Below are 22227 nucleotides of genomic sequence, written 5' to 3'. Positions count from 1 at the left end.
AGCTTTGATTGGAAGAAATGAGTCTGAAAATGTATTTACCATCAGGTTCGAGAGTCTATTCCAGTATCTGAAAGCAACTGGGCTGATCAGAAGAGTTTAGTGTTCAATGTAATTTAGGAGATGGGTCATAACGCTTTCAATATGTAAGGATGTTTGTTGCTTGGCATCTATGACACTCTGTGTTCTGTTTCATTTACTTAAATAAAGATTAAACATGACGATTAACTTTAGTCTTTGTCGTTATTTGATAACCACTAATAAAACTATTTGTTATAGGAGCAAGTAAAATCCTTCGTGGAGCTGAAAGTAAAAATAAAACCACAGAAATTAAAAAGCAGCAGCCATGTTCATTTGTTTCCTTTTATTCCCCAATAAATGTCTTTACAAATGTTCTCAGACGATGACAGCAGGCCTCATCTGGAAGGCCGGACTGAAGGCCACACAAAGGACACTTGGAAAAAAAGAACAGAGTCCATGTTTACAGAAAAAATAAAATATAATAACTGGTCTGTTACACACACTTCCCTTCTACACTGTTTTTTAAGAAGCTCTTCAGGGGAAACATTCACACCAGGTTCAATCAGTGAAAGTACAAATCCTGCCGACACAATAAATAGTTTCCAGATCGAAAAAAAAAAAAAAAAACACTCAGCAGACACACTCAGAGGAAGGAAACCTCTTCATCCTCGACACTTTCATTAAAATATTAACTGTTACTGCAAGTATTTAATTTGTAAAACCAAATTGACTGGACTTTTATTTGGAGGTTTCCCCCCTCCAAAAAAAAAAAAAAAACAAAACTCAGTGGTAAGGATCGCAGATGAGAAGCTCCTCGCACAACAACTCGTCTGGATTCACACTCGACTTTCAGTCACTCGACGACCAAATTTTTTAAAAAAAATTAAAAACGCTTGAGACTGATAAGATACATCGTTCTGTTTCTCTAATACAACAGCAGCAGCAGCGTCGAACCAGAGGGAATGTAGCCGAGTCAACGAGCGACCACCTGCTTCTGATATTTGTGATTTAAAAAAAAACAACAAAAATATTTCACAGTATGACGACCAATTTATTATGAGGAACTGAGAGGGAGGCGACAAAACAGCTGAATTATCAGGTGAGTTAAGTACAAATGTGTGTGTGTGTGTGTGTGTTTGTGGGTAAAACCGGCGTGATGAGGTCGATGCGTGGTCAGGTTCGGACCGGTGGACAGCAGAGGATGACCAGGTGAAGTCTGCTAAAAGCTCTGGATTCAGCCTTTCTTCTCTTCCAGGGTCTTGTGGAGCTCGTCGGCGTCCTCTGCGGTCTTGACCCGGATGAGGAGGGGGACGGGGCTGGTGGGGTTCTTGTCGTCGACGGGCGGGTTGGGGACGCAAACCACCATCACGTTGTTCTTACCGACTCTGGAGCACGGCATGGACGCCTGCACGATGATGTTCAGCAGGATGTTTCCTAAAGATGAAGAAGAAAAACAGTTTTAATACGACTGCTTTCCCAGAACCATCATCATCAAAGTTTCTAGTTTCTAAACTCCTTTTGTAGCTTCCAACTTCAAATGAAACTTCCCCTTCAATGTGTTTAAAGGTATACTATAGGGATTCACGATATTACCGGCACGTCATCGGTATCGGCGAATTCTGCCGATTATGAGAGGCTGATATGTCGCCATCTCCTCCGCCGCCTGACTGTGCTTCCCTTGATGGACTGTTTCACCCTGACGGTCCCGGTGTTTCCTCTGCAGGCTGCTCTTCACTCAGCTGCTTCTTCCCACTTTAACCTGAATAACAAACCGGGGCTCGGTGGTCCACATAGAGAACTGGGGCTAACTTTAGCTGGGAGGCTAGCAGAGGCTAGCTGGCTGTGCTTTCCTCCGGTCATGCTGCGACTAACACTCCGCTAGCCTCCCAGCTAACGTTAGCCCCAGTTCTCTATGTGGTTTGTTATTCAGGTTAAAGTGGGAAGAAGCAGCAGGTCTGACGGGGTGAAACAGTCCATTGAGGAGCTGCACAGATAAGAAATCCTTCGGCTGACGGGATGTACCACTCTGTTTGAAAAATAACAAACTTCATCTTCTTCTTTTTGGTTTATAACGGCGGTTGGCAACCAGCGTATGAGGTGCATTACCGCCACCTTCTGCTCCGGAGTGTGGACCAGAGATTAAATCCTGCACATTAATCCTGTCTGTCTAATAAACTCAAAGAAAACTCTACTGCTGCTCCCACTTGGCAGGTTCGTTACAGTTTTAATGCTGAGCTCCTGAATCCAGTCTTCATATATTGTCTTTCTTGATCATACTTATGCTTGCATGCATAATAGTCTCCTCAGCCAGCTGAAAAAAATATGTGCATATATCGGTATCTGCCACAATGAGTTGGAAATATCGGATATCGGCAAAAATCCAATATCGTGCATCTCTAGTATACTATGTAGAGAGAGCAGCGGTGGTCAAGTGAGCTAGAGAGTGAATGAAGAGCGAGCGGCGCTAGCAAGAACAAGGCAGTGAATCAGAGAAATAAAATGTTATTTTGAAGGCTCCGCATTGCCGGATTTAGTGTGAATGCAGAGCTTCTTCCTGTCTGCTGCGGCCTCTCTGCTCTGCTCTGTGTGTAGCTCAGCTCCGCCCTCAGTCAACAGACACACAGACCTGCTGCTCTTCATACATCCATGACACAGAGAGCAGAGAGACCTCGCACCCTGTGCTGTTATTGGATGGAGACGACACACTCAAAAAGGCGCCCAGAAACGCCCCGAACACAGCGAAATAATAAGAAAATACAGGCAGCGACTCTGCAGATAAATACGCACTTCTGGTGGGTCATAAGTGATGATTGAAGGGGATTATTTTTATATGAGTCTATAAATTGTTTTTGTTAGGAAAATGCTGCATATTATAACTTTAAACTTTAGATACAACTTACTTTCCATTTCAGGATTTCCATTTTTGCACTTCAACTCCTTTCATAACTTCCACTGCAACTTCCAGTTTAGCGCTCTCTAAGGTCAGACATGCTAAACTTGCCTTAAGACCTGTGGTGACTGAGCAGCTAAAGACACACCTGTTTAGACCAGCGTATCAGCATTTCATAATGTTCATTGTTATATTGTGTGTTTTGCACTTTTTAATCTTGTGTCTTGGGTCACTTCATCTTCTATGTTTTCTTTCTTTTTAAATGTGTATTACGTCTTTGTTATTTATGTCTATAAGAGCAAAACAAATAAAACTCACTTACAACTTGATCTCATCACTATATTTAAATTGTAACAACACTTCTTATTCTTCAGTTTGACACTTCAACTCCTTTAAACACTTGAACGTCACTCATCCTAACATGACGCTTAAAGTTCAGATAAAACTTACTTTGTTTCTAAATTAATCTTGTAATGAAACTTTCAGCACTTCAACTCCTTTCATAACTTTCACTTTAACTTGACTTAAACCAATACTTCCACTTCCACTTTGTTCAGTGCTTGAAGTTTAGATACAAACAAAATTAACATTGTGATGAAATTTCTCATTTCAGGACTTTAATTTGGCACTTCAGCTCCTTTCAGAGCTTTCATTAAGCTGTTAGAAGCCTCGGCTGTTCCTGCCATAAACAATCTCCCGACATGTCGACACATTTAAACCATTTCAAATGTTTTTTTTATTGTTTTTAAATAACCTCATTTTTCATTTCGCCCATAAAATGTCAGAAACGTACGCCCCCTCTTTCTCTGATTTTCCACCAGACAGTTTTGATAACAAAACTATAAAAAAAAAAAAAAAATTCAAGACTGGTTTAACCTGAGCAGGAGCAGCGTTACCATGGCAACTACATGACTGCATTCCTGCTGGACTGCAGGAAATCTGTTTCCTTTGTTTGGTTTTTTTTTTTTTTGTTTTCCTGTCTTGAGAGACGTCTGGAGGAGAAAAACTCGTGTTTTATGTAACAGGATTGTGGAGATTACAGGTTAGAGAGACATCGAGGTCGAGCGAACACGTTTCAGAAAATATAAAACCTGATTGTTGCAGTTTAACAGCCACTGCTGAGTTAAAATACAGAGATAAACCTCTAATGATACTGGATTCAACACGTTTAAAATACTCTGAAGCCTTTAAATGAGAACCCGTGTGTGTTTGTAGCAGACGTTCAGGAACCAGCAGTTCCTGTGTTTGTCCAGCAGGAGGAGCTGTTCCATCACAGATCAGCTTCATCTGATGGAAAACAGGAAAAGGCCTCCTTTCCTCATTTGTTTTTTTTTTGGAAACGTATTTGACTTTTGAATATTAAGATGTATTTAAATTATTTGTCATCTTTCAGGTTTTCTGGGGTTTAACAAGAGGAGAATGTTTCTAGTTTTTTTATTAACTGTATGTGGGTTTTATCTTGAAGAGCTGCAACGACTAGATGATTAATTTATCAACAGGAAACTATTTTGTTAAAATCGATTTATTGTTTTCATTTTTTAAAGAAGGAAAAAGCAAAATTTCTCTGATTTCAGCTTCTTAAATGTGAATATTAGCTGGTTTCTTTGGTCCTGTGTGACAGTAAACTGAACATTTTTCACCATTTTCTGACAGTTTATAGACTAAAAAAAACGAATCAAGACAGTAATGACGTTGTTTCTGTCAGTGGTGGAGTCACAGATCATGACGACCTCTAAGACATAAAACACTTACTGACCCATCTTCTTCTACCTGATGTCAAGCATTTTACTTTACCCATGATGCCTTTCTGTGGTCCTTTAGTCTGATTGTAGAAAATAATCATCAGATGAATCGATATTCTGATGTGAACATTTACCGTCTTCCTCCAACAAAAACAAATCAAGAAGTAAAACTGTAGAAAAAGAAAAACGTCAGGCTGCAACTATAACTTCCATTATTGATTAATCTGCTGATTATTTTATCAATTAATTAATTAAAGGTTTTACCTATAAAATGTATGAAAATAGTGAGAATGGACTCTAAGTTACATCTTTAAGTGTCTTATTTTGTCCAAAAATATTATAAAGAATATAAAGAGAAGCATTAAATCGTCACATCTGAGAAGCTAAAAGCAACAAAACGTTTGAAACTAAAAAGATTATTCGATAGTTGATGATTAATTTTCTGTCATTCAACTAATTGATTAATTGACTAATCGTTGCAGCTTTAATCTGAAGTTTTCATTGAGGAACTGAGACAGATTTTACCTCCGTAACTGTTCACTGACAGTAAATTTAAGATTAATACCAACAACCAAAATAAAAAGATAAAATTAGCAAACTTTGATGATCAAACTTCAGATTAATAGACGTTTTTTTTTATCTTTTAGCTCTCCTGCATACTCTATCCATCCCTTCATCACTCGACTGTTTAATCACTTTAATTTAAAAATGTGCTTCTGTTGTGTTTTGTTTATAAATGTGCAGACAATGTAAAGCACTTTGTAAACAACCTTCTTTAAAATTGATATTTAAATATCATTATTACTGCTACTATTATTACAAAAGAGGAGTATTATTATTATTATTATTATTATTATTATTATTATTATTATTATAAGAGATTGTTTATTGAAGAATTTTAAAAACCTGTTTGTGTTTTTTTTAAATCAGTGATGATGTTAAAATGAGCCGATAATCAAACAACAAACATGTGGATGTGAAGTGTGTTTGCAGTTTCTACGTGTCCTCAGATGTTTTTACCCAGATTGGTGTCGGCGCGAATGATCATCTGAGTTTTTCCGTCCGCTGTCTGTTTGAGGTGCAGAGTTCCCACTCCTTTCTCTTTGAACTCAGACTCCTTCTTGTAGAACATTTTACACCTGACGGCAACAACAACAAAAACAACAACAACAACAACAACAAACACACAGCAAGTTAGAATATATTAAAAACGCTGAGTCATGATTCACAAACTGAGAAATAAAACGGATCCAGGTTCAGTTTTGTGATGTTTGGACGATGTTACAGCACGGCGGCTAAAATCTCATGTTTATTTAATGTCATCTTGTTAAACAAATCTGAGTTTTATTTCCCTTCAGACTATTCTGTGGTTGAAGACTCCTCTATCATTACAGTCCTCAGTGTTTCACCTCTACGCACACTCGCACACGATGAAACAGACTTTAGGTTGTACTTTACTCCAGTCGACTGCTCGCTGCTGTAAGTGCAACAACATCTGGCTTTAACCCCGGGATTCAACCAGGCGCATGTGCGCTGCGTTCCGGCTGCGACGCGGTTTTGCTCCGTCCTCTGCACGGCGCCCTATTCCACCGGGAGCGCGTCAGAAGCGGAGCGTCTTCACTGCGGGGAAGCCTTCCGCCGTTTAAAGTCAGTTGCACTCCTACTACAGTAATTACAGCAGCCTAGTCAAAGCTGATAAAGTCCCTTAAGGCTACCGTAATTACTGCAGTAGCAGGGCAACTAAACTGTCCAATTTTGTTAACTTGCTCAGCTTTCGTTGATTTGGTCATTTTCCTTGATTATTGTGCTTCTGCTGTGGTTAATTAGGCTACGTAGTTAAAGGATTTCTTTATTCATCTGTTTTAATTGCGTTTATTGTTGATATATGACCAGGAGTCTGCACAGGGTGTTTTATTTTGAAAATGGACCAGATATTCAATGCTGTTTCTGTGTTTGACTTCCTGCCCAGCTCGATCTGCTCTGTGCTGCTTGACGCGGCCTCCGTAAAAAATAGACGAGGCGCCTATCTTTAGCGCAGCAGAGCGGAAAGACGCTTCTGAAACACGCCACGGCGCGCCCGGTGGAATCGGCCACAATCAGCTCCTGCGGCCGCGTCGGAGCCGGAACGCGGTTCACACGAGCCCGGTGGAATTTAGGGGTACGGGAGGCGGTACGAATTATTTATCAAACAAGCAGAACATAAACTTAAATACGACGTCTGCAGCCGCTATGTGTTACAGCTACACGTAGCTCGTTATGCTAATAGTGAACTGTTACAAACACGCTCTGTATGTAACGAATGAGTCTAATTAGCCAACATAAACGACTCAGCCCCACTAGACGGCAGCAAACAACTGTTGGCTATGTAAAGATATAACGGCGTCCTGAGCAGAGAATGAAGTCACGCTCCCTGTTGGAGCTCATCTGTTCCTCGTTTGGACAGCCGGTCCCGCCATGCATGTTAGTGCATGTGAGCGTGCATGTGAGCGTGCATGTGAGCGTGCATGTGAGTCCTCGGCCGCGTCACAAACTTTATCATATCACAGCTAAACACTAAAATATGTTCCTGAAAGGCGACGCAGTAACAGAATCTTGATCCCTCATTGATCAGCGCTGCGTAGTTTAAGAGTTCGGTCTGAGTTTCATGAGCTGTGTGTTCAGATTCTGCTTCTGCTTCCCCCCAAACTTTATTATTTATTATTTATTTATTACGTAAACCAAGAAGTGCTGGGGCTCTAGTGCGACATCTAGCGAGGCTGAATGTTGTATACTGCACCTTTAAAATAAACTGAATTTACCAGTTAATCGTTAAAGACCTGCAGCCTTTCTATCAATAACGACCTCATGTCAGATGTTAATTAGTCTACAGATTAAAAAAAAAGGTAAACTGGTTGCAAGTTAACAATAAATAAATATATCGTTATTGTACGGAGGGTGAAAGCTGTAAACATCGGTGCTGTATTAGAAAAAAAGTCTAAATATATATTAATCATCATCTTCACAACATTTGTAATAATAAAAGTATCAGTTATTGTATCTTATCGGCCACAACAAACACATAAACATCTTGTAGATAATTAAACAAATTAAACAAACTGAAAAGACTTTGGTTGAACTCTGACATAATAAACCTGTGATGAGGTTTTATATATAAATATAGTTTTGTTTTAAGACGACAAAAGCCGGAAAATCAGTTAAAGACTCAAACAACCGACTGATTAAAAAAACCACAAATTAAAGTCAAGATGTTTTCCTGTCTGAACAACAACATGAATCAATAAAAGCTTCCTGCAGCAGGTTCAATATGTTCATTTACTGACTTCAGCTGTTTGAATAAACGTGAATAAACCATCAGACGTACTTCTTTGAGTAAAAGGCGTCGTCCTCTTGAACCTCTTTGATCTCAGGTTTCGGCGGCTCCTCCGAATCTTCGTCTCCGTTCTCGTCTAGTAAAAGAAAAACATTTTCATTGATCGATTGATCAGCTATTATAAAATGGAACAATCCAGATTCCATCTCCTTGAACATTTTCTGTTTTTCTTGTTCTTCTGTGACAGGAAATTAAATATTTTGGGGTTTTAAACTGTTGGTCGGACAAAATAAAGAGATTTTAAGATCATCCCTGAACGATACATCTGTAGATTTATTGATAATGAACGTGGCCGTCAGCTGCAGCCCTACAACGACTCTTTGATTGACAGTTTTAATAACGACACAAGACGATCAGACTCATTAACTGTCTCTGATGTCAGACGGGAAAACCTGCTTTCACCTAATTAGTTATTAATTAGGACAAATTTAAATAAGACTTAAAATCTTAAAACTTTATTATTTAACCATTAAAGGAGACCAGACACACAGTTTCACTGCTTTCATGCTGCAGTTTGTATCTAAATTCTTTCAATCTTATTTATTTAAATGTTATTTTAATCATCTGCACATTAAACCTAATAAAACGTTAATATTCTGCTGTGAAATGATTAGTCGATCGATTATTAATGATTAATTTTTCTTTTATGAAGGTAAACTGAAAATATTTGAGTTCAGTCTGAAACGTTTTAATCTGTTCATAATGAAAACAACAAACAGATTCATCAATGAGGAAAATAATAATCAATTATTTTGTTAATCCAGATTATTTCATCCACTTGTGTCGATTACAAACAGATTCATATAAATAAAATTAAAGCTCAACCTGATCATTCAAACTGATTAAAATCGGAGCTGAAACAATTAGATCAATTAATTAACAGTTGATTTTATTTTCAGAGAAAGCTTCTTGTTTTTCTTTGTCTTATATGATTGTAAACTGTAAACATTTCGGTTTAGAAACTAAACATTTTAAAGCATTTTTTTTACTTCTTTTCTGACATTTTAAGACCAAACAAACAAACAATTTGGGGCTGAAACTGTCAACAAATAAACAAACATCCAACACAACGTGACGTCCTTATAATCCAAAATATTTAATCTATTATCATATATGATAAAAAACAAGCAGCAAATATTTGTCAGTTCATTGATTCTACCTGCGATGACAGAAATGTTTATTAGTAGTTCATCAGAGTTTCTTTCAGCTTCTTGTGCTGCTGATGAAGAATTAATGTCAACTATGAATTAAGGAATGAGAGATTTGAGTCTCTCTGCTCCCTGAGTTTCAGGACATGACTGTGTTTTCTGTCTGCGTACCTGCAGGCTGAGCGTCCTCGGCTTTCTTCCCGCTGAAGGACAGCGGAGCGGCAGAGCCGGCAGCCCCGAACAGGGAGCTCTGGCTGGAGGAGGCGCTGGAGGAGAAGGAGAAGCTGGGAGGCGTCGATTTGGAGCCTAAGGAGCCCAGAGCCGAGCTGTCCACCTTCTGACCGAAGTTAAACGTGACGCCGGCGGGGATCGGAGCGGCGGCGCTTTTGTCCCGGCCTGAGTCTCCCGTCGTATCTTTGCCAAAGGAGAACAAAGCGGCGGCCGGCGCCGGAGCCGCCGAGCTGCTGCTGCTGGACGAGGAAGAAGAGGAGGAAGGAGGAGGAGGGGTGGCTGTGGTTGGCAGCATCCCTCCCTGCTTCTTCTCCTCCGAGCCTCCGTCGGCAGATCCGGCGCCGTACTGCCGCTCGATGCTGGCCAGGTGCCGCTCATAATCCCTGAAGATGGGGTTGAGGTCGCACAGAGGGTTGTCGTTCACGTGCTTGGTGATCCAGTCCCGCACCGAGCAGTTGAGCGCGGTGAGCTGCCGGCTGTACTCCTTGTTGCTGACACTGCTGCTGCTGCTGCTGCTGCTGCAGGAGCTCGAGCTTTGAGTCAGGCTCGGGGTGGAGCCATTGGTCTGCTTGCCGGTGATGTCATCGGTGGGCTTGGCGGAGGCGGGGCCGTTGAACGTCAGACCTGAGACGAGGGGGAGAGATGTTATAGTGTGATGGCAGCTGGATGAGGCTGAGAGGAGGAGAAACGTGAGAGGAGATGAGTCTCAGAGACCCTCCCTCCCCCCTCTGCAGCCCCCCCCCCCTCCTCCCCCCCCCCCTTCCTCCCCGTCCTGCCCTGCGGCGACACGACGACATGAAGGGAAAGAGCAGCCAGACACAAACACACAGACCCCCGCTGATTCAGCTCCATTACACTCTAATAGCAAACCAACAATGGAGATTTCAACTCCGTTACACGTCAACAGCGTCGCTCAGCTTTTATATAACTGAGAATTAAAATAATGTAAATCAGACAAAAGACGACGTGTTGTGAGTCTAAACTACACGTTATTGTTCTAATAAAGCAGAGATGATGCTGGACCAGTGATACCAGGAGCTTTTTATCTCTTTATACTGGTTGCCATGTTGGGGGAGGAGTCGGGTTATTAATTCACACATTTATAATGACATCATTACTTTAGGCCTCATATTGATGTTTAAGTTATATTTTTTATGTTTCTTTGTCTTTAACATCTTTGGACGATGTTTTTGTTATTGTGTCTGTAAACTATAAATAAATCATATCAACAGTCGGTATTTAAATGTTTTTGTAAACAAGAAATTTTTGTTAATAAACAAGAAATGATCTGGCATTAATTAGAAAATTACAATAATTAAATCTCCCTTTATGGACGATGAAGACTAAACGAGGGAAAATAAACTGTAAATACAAAACTTATCCACATTTTTGCAACTGCGAGATTAATAGATTAATAGTAATTATTATTATTATTATTATTATTATTATTATTATTATTATTATTATTATTATTATTATCATTATTATTATTATTATTATCGGCCCTCAAAATCCACATCGGTGCATCTCTGTCTGTCTTTTGTTTGTCATTTCTTTTAAAAGAATTTTAATTTTGGCCAAATAAACAAAATGATTCAAGAATTTTAATCTTCCAAAAAAAAGTACAAAAATAAATCTTTATATTCAATCAGAGTGTTAGTTTATAACGACACCAACAGAAAGGAGAATAATTTATTTTCACTATAAGTGACAAAGTGACAGGATGTTTGATGTTGTTAACGACCTGCTGGTCTAATAACAACCAGCGTTTTACTGGCTGCTCTTCTAACGTCGACTCTGACAGCAGGTAAAAAACTAAAATAAATATTCCAGTAGAGCAACATTTAAAACACGTTTGTTGTTTTTAGCTGATTAAAAAAAAGACTTTTAAACTTGAGATCTTACAAAGAAAAATGTGCATCAGAAACAAACATCTGCTGAATCAACCGTCTTCATATTAAATATCAGTAAATCAATATCTAAATCCATTAATTAAGGTTTTATTATGAATTTTAATATGAATGATCCGATATCGTCTCAGTAAACATCAGCGTTACTGTTGTGTGTCTGCAGTTACTCAGTTAAAGCTGCATATATTACACGGCGGCTGTAAACTGTGAGCTGATTATTGATTATTGTTTCAGTCTGTGTGTGGAAGGTTTGGGAGGAAACAACGTAGACGACAAAATTACCAACAAAGAAGAAGCTGCTGCTACTCAGCAGCTAGTTTAACACACCAGTGATCAGCATCACCATTGATCTCCCTGATCGATTCCACTCCATCGATCGATTAATGATACTTCAGTTACAAAACCGATTCTGCTTTGATATGAAAGAGATTCTCACAGATCTGATGCTGTTAGTTAGAAGCTTCTAACCAGAGCTGGGTATCTTTAAAAACATCATGATACCAGTACCGATACCAGTACGCCTCCCAGTGACACTCATACCAACAGATTATGATTATTAGATAATAGAAATGCCACCAGTCCTCCCAGTCCAAATGATTTTGAGACGGTTTGGGTTGTAGCTGCGGCCAATCACACGTCACATTAAATCAAACAACGCTCGCTCGTGATTGGCTGCGAGCAAAACCAAAAAGGATCAAACGCAGGAACTTTCAATACTATCGTTACTATTTATGTCCATCGATACGCAGCCCTTCATCTAACCTGCTGCATTAATAACAATATTAATCTTTACATTCATTGTATTTTGTATTTCATATGACCGACACACAACAGCAGTCAATACAGTGCACCTCTACACGCTAATGAGCAGATAAATAGTACCGGAGCTTTCTTCTCAACAGGCCAAACCTCCATTTTCAACATCTTTGCTCTTTTCCGTCTTCACAGTCTTTAAATCCGTGATGCGAGCAGACATCTGGCTTCAGGCTGAGGTTGGCGGCGCCTTCAGAGGAGCAGCTCCGCCATGTTTTTTTGATTTAATTGGAGGTTCACTAGTGTCTCACGAGGCCGGATCTCGTTGCACTAAGACTAACATCGTTAAGACTGATCTCAGGATTTTATGAACCGATATCAGATCATTTCAATGAAGATCGATTTGAATCAGAAAATGGATTATTGGCCCCGCCCCACAAGTGACACAGCGAAGGCGTCAAACGAGCGGAGCGACGACCCGGTCTGAACAGTGAGAGACTCTCTGACTGCTGACGGATGGACGTCGGCGGCCAAGTATGACGACAGTCATCACATTACAGTACAGCTGAGTCTGAAGTTATTCAAACTAATTACTGGTTGACTTTTCCAAGTCCTGACTCAGGATGATCAGCTGACTGACTGTCACGTCTACGAGAGGAACAGACTGAAAAAACACTAAACACTAAAGCTGTAGTCAACCAGAGAAAGTCTCGGTCGACTAAAATCGGACATAATCTTTAACTAATCGATCAGTCGCGGGGGGGGGGGGGGGGCATTTCTCTGTTCTGTATTTCTCTGTTTTGCGTCTTCAGGTTATGCTAGCCCATTGTTGCTAACTTTGGAGCTAACTCCCTTTACTTTTACTTTTCCAGCATTTGGGGAAACAACAGACGTGACTTTTTAGCATTTATTAACTGACACACTGTAGTCTGTGCTGTACATTTACTGCCAGACTGACAACTTACTACTAACCTTTTCCTCTGCTCCGCTCGCATCCACCGTCACTTCTCTGCTCCTCGCTCTTTCCCGCTCGCTACGCAAACATACTCCTTAACGGAGCCGCGCGACCAGTGGTTTCCCAGGCAACGACAGAGGTCAACTCACGTACCGGAACAGCGCTGCACAGAGACTCCCAAACGCTGTCGATGAATGGATGTTCATTCAGATATCAAATATTAAAAAATATTTTTTTGGCCTGGCGGTGGTTCTCGTTGTGTCATTATGGAGAAACATAGATTCAGTAAACGTTGAGTACAGTTAGACCCAGCAGTCTCCATCAGGTTGGGCGAGTTCACAGGTAATTTGTTAGTCTGTCCCTCCCACCGCAGGAAATAATGGATTAATCCTGGAAAGCTGCTGATGTAGCACTTTTCTCCTTATGAAAATAACACGGAGATTATTCGACCAACTAATCGACCAGCTGACTACAGCGCTACTGAACACTGATCTACCTCAGACTACGAGACGTGTGGATTCTACTTTATCAGTTTCTCTCTACCTGCCTCTAATGTGGACTTTACACTATTTTATTGTCAAGGAAACAACAGCGTTGCTCACTTGATGAATGTACGAGACTTTTAAGTTGGCGGGATGAACCGAGAAGTGTTTTATGTGATCTAACTGCGTCTCCTCACCAGGTGTAGCGGAGGACGTCGCAGCAGGAGATGAGAAACCTCCGAATGACGGAGGAGCGATGCTGTTTCCGTTGGTCAGACCTCCGAGACCTTTAAAGCCTCCGCCGTTCCCGAAACCAGAAAACAGCGTTGGAGTGGAGGCTCCGCTCGCTGCAGACGCCGGCGTCATAGAAAAGCCTTTAAAACCTTTGAAGGCTGTGCTAACTTCACCCTGAAACACAAGACACAAGACAACCTGTTGGTTTACATTTAGAATCTTTTCACCATTAAAATTATTCTCAAAATTACTTCACATGTGAGTTTTGGAGCTTTTTGTAATCTTTATAAAAGGAGTATTTGTTCAATATTTCATTCACAAGTTGATGTTAAACTATTTCTGCTTTTACCTCTGCTCCAATGTTGCGACGTTTGGCCTTCTTAATCGCCCGGTTCTTCAACACAGAGTCGCTGGCAACTGAAAACGTCCCGGCCTGATGAAGGATAACATTACTGAGTTAAGATTCATTACAGACCTGAACTCTTCAACCACGGCATCAGTTTGAATGTATTTATTTCAGATTTTATTATTATTATTAGTAACTCACCTCCTCTCCCTCCTCCTCCTGATCCCAGTTCCTGTCCGTTAGCTCTTTATCAGCGATCCTCTTCGCCATCCCCCCTGCTCTGTCACCAAAATAAAAGAAGCAGAAGTTAGCAGGCGGCCATTTATGTAGGGCTGATTAGAGGTGTAACGGTACGCGTATTCGTCCTGAACCGTCACAGCACGGATGTTACGGTTTGGTGCGTGAAGTCGTACGAAGAATACGCTTCATGACCCAAATAATTACCGTCAGAATAGTTTAATAATCCTCTAACTAACTGCAGAACCTTTTGGCAGTGCACCACTTAGCTGTAGCATGCTCATGGATGTATGCTAGCCGGCTTAGCCAAGGTATCCTGGTTACCATGGTTACCCTGTAGTGTTGCTGCCGTCAGAATGACAAACACTAACAACCGTTACAGCCTTCTTGTCGATTAATCTGTCGCTTATTTTTCTCAGTTAATTGAATATTTGTTTGGTCTATAAAATGCGACACGTCCTCAAATGTCTCGTTGTGTCCACAGGTGTGTGTGAGAGGTGTTGATGTTTTGTTATTCTGACCGCTCCGTTTATATAAAACGCCTCCAAAATTACCCTAAAGTTGAACCAACACCTCTCCGCTGTTGTATCAGTTTTAATCACGTGGACCCAATTAACTAGAAGATAAATGTGGACGTGTCGTAAAAACATTCTGGAGAGTTCATGTTAGTAGGGTCGATCCCAAAACACGTTTTAATCTATTAAAGCAGTAGGAAGAAGTACTCAAGTAAAATACTTCATTACAAGTAAAAGTCCTGCATGGATACGTAATGCTGATATATTACACAAATATGCAAAATATAAAATTAGGCACATATTGGATCAGTAAGTGAATGGTGTTTAAATGTAGGTTTCTACATATTTTGTGTAAAGTCAGATAGTTTGGAGAACATACGGAGACAAGGAACAGAATTTATGATGATAACATTTCAGCGAGTAGAGATGACCTCGATTATAAACTGTTGTGTTAAGACCGGAGACGACGCTGAGAGATCTGCAGTGATGTATTCGTTAAGACAGAACAGTGAGAGAAAGAACATGTTCGCTCCGAGCTCCTCCCGTCCGCTTCCACGAGTCACCGTCCACTAAACATGGAGCTGAACGAACGAACGAATGAAAAGAGAGCGTCTGTCTCCACAGTGAATCATCTGTTGAGTGTTTGACGGTTGTTTATTTGTGCTTTAGAACGTAAAAGCCGTGAAACAATCAGAAAATAAAGTTTTATTTCTCTCATTCACTGCTTTGTTCTCGCCACCGCCGCTCTCTCTTTTTTTTTTTTAAAAATGAGTCGGGAAGCCTAACTTTACTTTTAACATTATCAAACAAAGAGAAATGTCCTCCTCGTCCTAACGTGGACACCTGTGAGTCTTAACTTCTACTGGCTTCAGGTCATCGACCCTGATTTATGACATCATAGAGCAGCATGTTACTGTTGTAGCTCCTGGAGGTGGAGCTAGTTTACACTACTTTATATACAGTTAGCTAGTTTAGTCCAGTGGTTCCCAACCTAGGGGTCGGGGCCCCTCCAAAGGGTCAGCAGATAAATCTGAGGGGTGGTGAGATGATTAATGGGAGAGGAAAGAAGAAAAAACAAAGTTCTGATACACAAATCTGTTTTCAGTTTTTGGACTTTTTCTCTAATCTTTGATTTTTGCTGAAATATTGGATCATTTGAACATTTATTGAAATGAAAGCATGTGAGAAGTTTAGAGGGAAAAATCACTATTTGGTGGAGCTGTTAACAACTCATAGACATGTGAAATGTGACCCCGACTACACACTGCTTTTTGTAAGACGTCAAAAGCCAAAAAGGTTGGAAACCACTGGTTTCATCTTTAACAATGTGTTGTATTTTAAAAGCTTGTTATATTATCCATTGTGTCAAATCTTCATCTGAAAAGTAACTAAAGCTGTCAAATAAATGTAGTGGAGTAGAAAGTACAATATTTCCCTCTGAAATGTAGAAAGTAGCATCACATGGAAATACTCAAGTAAAGTTGTAAAGTTACTTGAGTAGATGTACTTAGTTACTTTCCAGAACTGTTAAAAGGCAGATTTGAGTTTTGTTTTGTTCATCACAGAAACACCAAACTGTCCTGAGGATCTGAGGTTAGCTAACAGTTGACCTGTCAGACTAACATTAATTTATCAAATCTACGAATATGATGAGAAACGTCCCCGTCAGATTAACAGTTAACCGGTGTAACACTTAACTAACCGAACAGACAATGAAACGGTTGCCATCATGTTCATGTTCCGGCTGTTAGCTGCTGAGCTAACCGGGCCCACACATTAGCAGCTAGCAGCTAACGCCATGTTAAACACCGCCTGGAAGCTAACATTAGCATCTCACACAGATTTCACCCTGTATTACATTTAAAGCTGTAAATGTACCTTTTTCTAGGAATGTAAATTCCAACCTCTCCCTCTGAATGATTCCCAGACAGCTGCAGGTACCGCAGACCGCTTCACTCACGTTACTTTAACACCTTCTCAGGTAAAAGACTGAACTGTGTTTTGAACGAGCCTCTCTCACGCCGCCATTTTACATAGCGGTACATCCGCGTGAGTTTGCGCGCCCCACTTTTTTGCTCATGCGCGCCAGGAAGACTTCCCATGGGAGTTGTAGTCCGTAACAAAATGGGTCAGAGAGACTACATTTATTCATTTATTCTGGTTCGATATCAATACATGTTTTATATATAATAGTAATAAATATTCTGATACAGAGTGTTGAACAGTGCTGGAAAGTAAATAAGTATATTTACTGAAGTACTGCACGTTTCAGAGGGAAATACTGAAATATTTACTGCAATACTTTAACTACATCAAGCTCATAATACTTATGTACTTTTATTGTAGTAGGATTTTCCATGCAGGACTTTTACTTGTAATGGAGTATTTTTACATCCCTGTATTGGTACTTTTACTGCAGTAAAGGATCTGAGTACTTCTTCAACCACTGGTATCCAAGTAGTAACAGTACTGTCACAGTTTTATGCTGCTGTATACTTCTTCTTCACTACATTTCAGAGAGAAATATTGTGAATTTGACTCCACTGCATTTACTTAGATCTAAAACACTGACCTTTGACCAGGAAATAAAATATACAGTTTACTCAACTGTGGAGTGTAATAATGTAATAATGTAATAATGTAATAATGTAATAATGTAATAAAAAAAAAAGTAGTTGTTTTTTTTAAAGATAAAGTGATGAATCAAAATTAATTTATGACACTATACACAAAGTAAAAACAAAAATTGTAAAAGTAAATAAATTTAATAATTATATTCTGTCTTCATATGATTAATTAATTTTTTAAAAATTAAATGTACATTTTTTTGTTCCGTTTCTTTATGTTTCTGCTTATTTATTTGGGTTTTTTTTGCTTTGACATTTTGTTTTCAGGTTGTACTTTAATTTAAAGACATCGGCTCTCTTGTGCAGTTTTGTGTTCCAATACATGTTGGTGTGGCTGTTTTATAATGTTCTACCCCACATCTATTATATATATTTACATTTAATCATCCACATTAATGCCTATAATTGGATTTTTAATTCACTTGAACAGAATTAACATTTACAAACAGTGTTTCTCACCAACATGTATCGTGTGTATCGTCTTTCTATTACCTTCATAAAACATTTGTAGAGATGATTTATTGAATAGTATATATCCCGCATTGTTTACATCCACGCTTGCTAGCTTGCAGTCTTCTTCTTCTTTATCTTTGTGGGCACATTAATGTTCAACACAAACCTGTCGATCAGTGTAATAGCTGGAAACCAGAATATGTGTCACGTTGTGTGTTTTTGTGCACCATAAAACAAACCCACCGGTATAAATATTGCTCCATAGTGCTACTAATGTCCAAAAACTCCGCAGGGCACCTTTAATTTAAAGGTTTAAAACAGTGTGTTAGCTGAAAATTAAACCAAGTCCAACCTGCAGAGCAGCAGCATGAGCTTTCAACACATAACAGCTGGCCAATTAGAGCTCTGACTTATGCTCAGTGGGTCGGATAGTGTAAAAATGTTTAAAAATGTTGTCATTGGACGTTAAAAAAAGTCACGTCTAGGTTAGAAAATGTTGTCAACTAGTAGAGGAAGAGTGTAATCTTAAAAACAGGAGATATGTTTGAGGTTTTTAAACTGTTTTCTACTTCTTAACACAGAATTTTGTGGCCTGAATTCAAACATGTTCCTCAAACGTAAACAGGTCAAACGTTATTTATGGGATAAATAACGCTTCTTAGAGTTTAAAGACGTTGCTGTTATCGTCAAGGTCAGAATAACTTACGTGATTTGACATGAAAAATGACAGTTTATCAGTCACTTCACCTGCATGGGGCAAATGGGCTCCGCTCCACATGTCATGCTTTTGATTTAACCTCCAGCTAAATGGTGATTTTGGGATTTGCCAGCCAATCCATTTCAGCCTTTACTCCACTTTTCAGTACTGCTGTGTGTTTCAGAGCTGAGAAAAAGAGAAAATCAGGATGCATGCAGCGACTCGAGGGATGGGGGGGGGGGGGGGGGGGGTAAAATGGTGCAGAGTTGGGCAGCAGATGGCTCGGCTCCAAGCTTTCAGGATCCCCGGTCGGCCTTGCCAAATAGGAACAGGTGCCGGAGAAAGTAGGAAGTGAGCTGTGGGCCCTAGCGGCAGCAGGAGACCCTTGACCAGCTGGCGAGGAGAAAATGGAAAAACTTGGCAGCAGAAAAAAGAGAAAACCTGTATAATGTGGAGAGAACAGGCCATCCAACATGTGAAGCAGGGGTTCTTTAAAGTCTTAAAATAGAGCGCTCACACGTTGCACTCTGCTTTTCCTCACCGGTTTTATCTCTATTAAGGTTTTTAAAAAAGATTTTCACTTTCCAGCAGAGTTTTATTTTTGATCTGGCAGAGAAAGTTTCTAACTAACGTTCAGAGTTTAAAGTTTATTTTACACAAATTAAAGAAGTACAAACATCGATTAATTGATTCCTCATTTTGTCCATAAAACATCAGAAAACAGTGAAAAATGCCAGTTATAAGTTAAAGTTAAAGCTGACGTCATATATGACAAAGAAAAGCATTAAATCATCACATCTGAGGAGCTGAAACCAGCACATATTTGCTATTTTTGCTTAAAAAAATGACAAAAACGATTGAATTTTCTGTTAATAGACTGATCAGTTAATAGACTGATTGTTTCAAAAGCTCTTTTAACTATTTGTCAATTAATCAATTAGTCGATTGACATTAAATTAACAACAACTTTGACAATCAAATAATCGTTTTATTCATCTTTTGGGGGGTAAATATGTTAAAAGGTTTTTCTCAAATATATTGATTTAATGCTTTTCTTTGTCATACATGTTCATATCAGAATAATGAGACATTTAAAGACCTTTGACTCTGAGACAATATAACCAGCATCTTGTTTTATAGATCAAATGATTCATCAATTAATCCAGAAAATCATTGTTAGTTGGAGCCTTAAAAACTTCAATTAAAGTTTAAACTTTTTAGAATTTATAAACAGTTAATAAACAGTTAATAAACAGTTAATAAACAGTTAATAAACAGTTAATAATCAGTTAATAAACAGTTAATAATCAGTTAATAACTCACTATAATGTCGTTATAAACTGATCTGAGGACATTTGAAGTGTTTATTAATGTTCAGACATATTTCATATTATTACAGCTGTGTTTTACTATGATGTCGTTCATTATCTGTTTATACAGCAGCAACATAACGTTATTTACATTATAACGAGTTATAAACAGTTTATTAACTGTTTACAGACTGATTGTTAATGATAAATAGTGGGACTATAAAATAGACTTGACTTGACTAAATCACTTTTATTGGACTTGTTTTGGGGTTTTTATGACACAAACAGTCGGATTTTAAAACATTTAGACACAAAAACATCAGAATCAGCCTTAAAAGCTCTGAAAACCTTTATTATCTCAGTCAGCGTCACAGTCACAACACACGTCAAGACTTTTACAAGTGAGATTTTCTGTATCTTGTGTTTTGTCTGTGCTCTTCTCACTGGTTTGAAGTGGCGTCGACAGGAAATGAATCATCAATAAATGTGATTATCGACTGAACAAAAACATCGACCGTTCTCTGCTTCCAGATTCTTAAATGTAATTTAAGATTTTCTGCTTTTCTCAGTATTTTTAACGACTGTTCACTGAATATCTTTGAGTTTTGGATTGTTGATAGAAAACAAGACATTTGAAGAACTAATGATTAATCGATTAATTAAAAAAAAAAGACCGTCGTCCTTATTTAACCTGGTAAAAATCTTGTTGAGATTAAAATTTCTCAAGAGCAGCATAAACACTGTCACAACAATAAATACAAACAACACAAACAGACAAACACAACTGTCACACACAACAAACGAGTCAACACAATCATCTGTAAGTATCTATAAAGGTCTGACAGATCAATAACAACAGGCATCAGTGTGAGTGTGAGCAGCTTTTCTCTTCAGCCTGTTGAGGATTTGTGTACCGTCACCATCACAGGCTGCCGGTTCAAACTGAATCATCTCCGTCCTGCTGTGCAGAGTGAATTACAGTGTGTTGATGAGGTGGAGGGGCCCCTCAGCTCATTATGAGGCCCCCCACCTCCCGGCAGGGGTCCTCTGAAGCCCGGAGCAGCCGGCGGGGCTCAGAACGAGTCGGTCGGGGCCCTCGGAGCTCAGCGGGGCCCGCTCGTATGGAGCCAAACTTCAGAGATGTGAGCAGAATCAAAGGTGGCGTCTCCCCGGTGAACAGCTGATAAGCTATTGATCAGCCGACGTGAAGGGATGTCGAACATCAGTGATTACTGCAAATGAGGTGACATGAAGGAGAGCTGACAACAGGTCCACACAGCAGAGGTTATTACATTAATACTAAACAAAGAGTTCTGTTGAATGCATTCATTCATTCATTCATTCACTCATTCATTCATTCACTCATTCATGGTGACATGAAGGAGAGCTGACAACAGGTCCACACAGCAGAGGTTATTACATTAATACTAAACAAAGAGTTCTGTTAAATGCATTCATTCATTCATCCAGTCATTCATTCACTCATTCATTCACTCATTCATTCATTCATTCATTCATTCATTCATTCATTCACTCATTCACTCATTCATTCATTCATTCATTCATTCATTCACTCATTCACTCATTCATTCATTCATTCATTCATTCATTCATGATGACACAAAGGAGAGCTGACAACAGGTCCACACAGCAGAGGTTATTACATTAATACTAAACAAAGAGTTCTGTTGAATGCATTCATTCATTCATCCAGTCATTCATTCACTCATTCATTCACTCATTCATTCATTCATTCATTCATTCATTCATTCATTCACTCATTCACTCATTCATTCATTCATTCATTCATTCATTCATTCATGATGACACAAAGGAGAGCTGACAACAGGTCCACACAGCAGAGGTTATTATATTAATACTAAACAAAGAGTTCTGTTGAATGCATTCATTCATTCATTCATTCACTCATTCATTCATTCATTCACTCACTCATTCATTCATTCATTCATTCAGTCCTGATGACACAAAGGAGAGCTGACAACAGGTCCACATAGCAGAGGTTATTAAATGTATACAGAAACAAAGAGTTCTGTTAAATGCATTCATTCATTCATTCATTCATTCATTCATTCAGTCCTGATGACACAAAGGAGAGCTGACAACAGGTCCACACAGCAGAGTTTATTACATTAATACTAAACAAAGAGTTCTGTTGAATGCATTCATTCATTCATTCATTCATTCATTCACTCATGATGACACGAAGGAGAGCTGACAACAGGTCCACATAGCAGAGTTTATTAAATGTATACAGAAACAAAGAGTTCTGTTAAATGCATTCATTCATT

At 39.2% G+C, this 22227-nt stretch overlaps 1 protein-coding gene across 1 annotated transcript; it reads right to left on the bottom strand.

Annotated features, from left to right (window-relative positions):
- Positions 1-346: 346 nt before the first annotated feature.
- nup50 (nucleoporin 50) lies at positions 347-16895 on the bottom strand. The gene is made up of 8 exons (XM_042403867.1): positions 16710-16895; positions 14281-14359; positions 14083-14166; positions 13697-13907; positions 9340-10023; positions 8012-8096; positions 5671-5789; positions 347-1452 (listed from the first exon to the last, which is right to left on the bottom strand). The coding sequence occupies exons 2-8, from the start codon at positions 14347-14349 to the stop codon at positions 1253-1255; spliced, it is 1452 nt and encodes a 483-aa protein (XP_042259801.1). The 5' UTR covers positions 14350-14359; positions 16710-16895; the 3' UTR covers positions 347-1252.
- Positions 16896-22227: the final 5332 nt, after the last annotated feature.

This window comes from Thunnus maccoyii, chromosome 23 (assembly GCF_910596095.1).
Source record: "Thunnus maccoyii chromosome 23, fThuMac1.1, whole genome shotgun sequence".
NCBI classification, from domain to species: Eukaryota; Metazoa; Chordata; class Actinopteri; order Scombriformes; family Scombridae; genus Thunnus; species Thunnus maccoyii.
Note: the sequence above shows the minus strand (reverse complement) of the source record. Positions and strands in the feature narration are given on the sequence as shown.

Coding starts and splice junctions, on each gene's coding strand:
- nup50 (XM_042403867.1), bottom strand. CDS start 14,349: ATGGCGAAGAGGATCGCTGATAAAGAGCTAACGGACAGGAACTGGGAT. Junction 14,167..14,280: donor AGGAGGAGGAGGGAGAGGAG/GTGAGTTACTAA, acceptor ATCCTTCATCAG/GCCGGGACGTTTTCAGTTGC. Junction 8,097..9,339: donor CGAGGACGCTCAGCCTGCAG/GTACGCAGACAG, acceptor TTCTTTTACTAG/ACGAGAACGGAGACGAAGAT.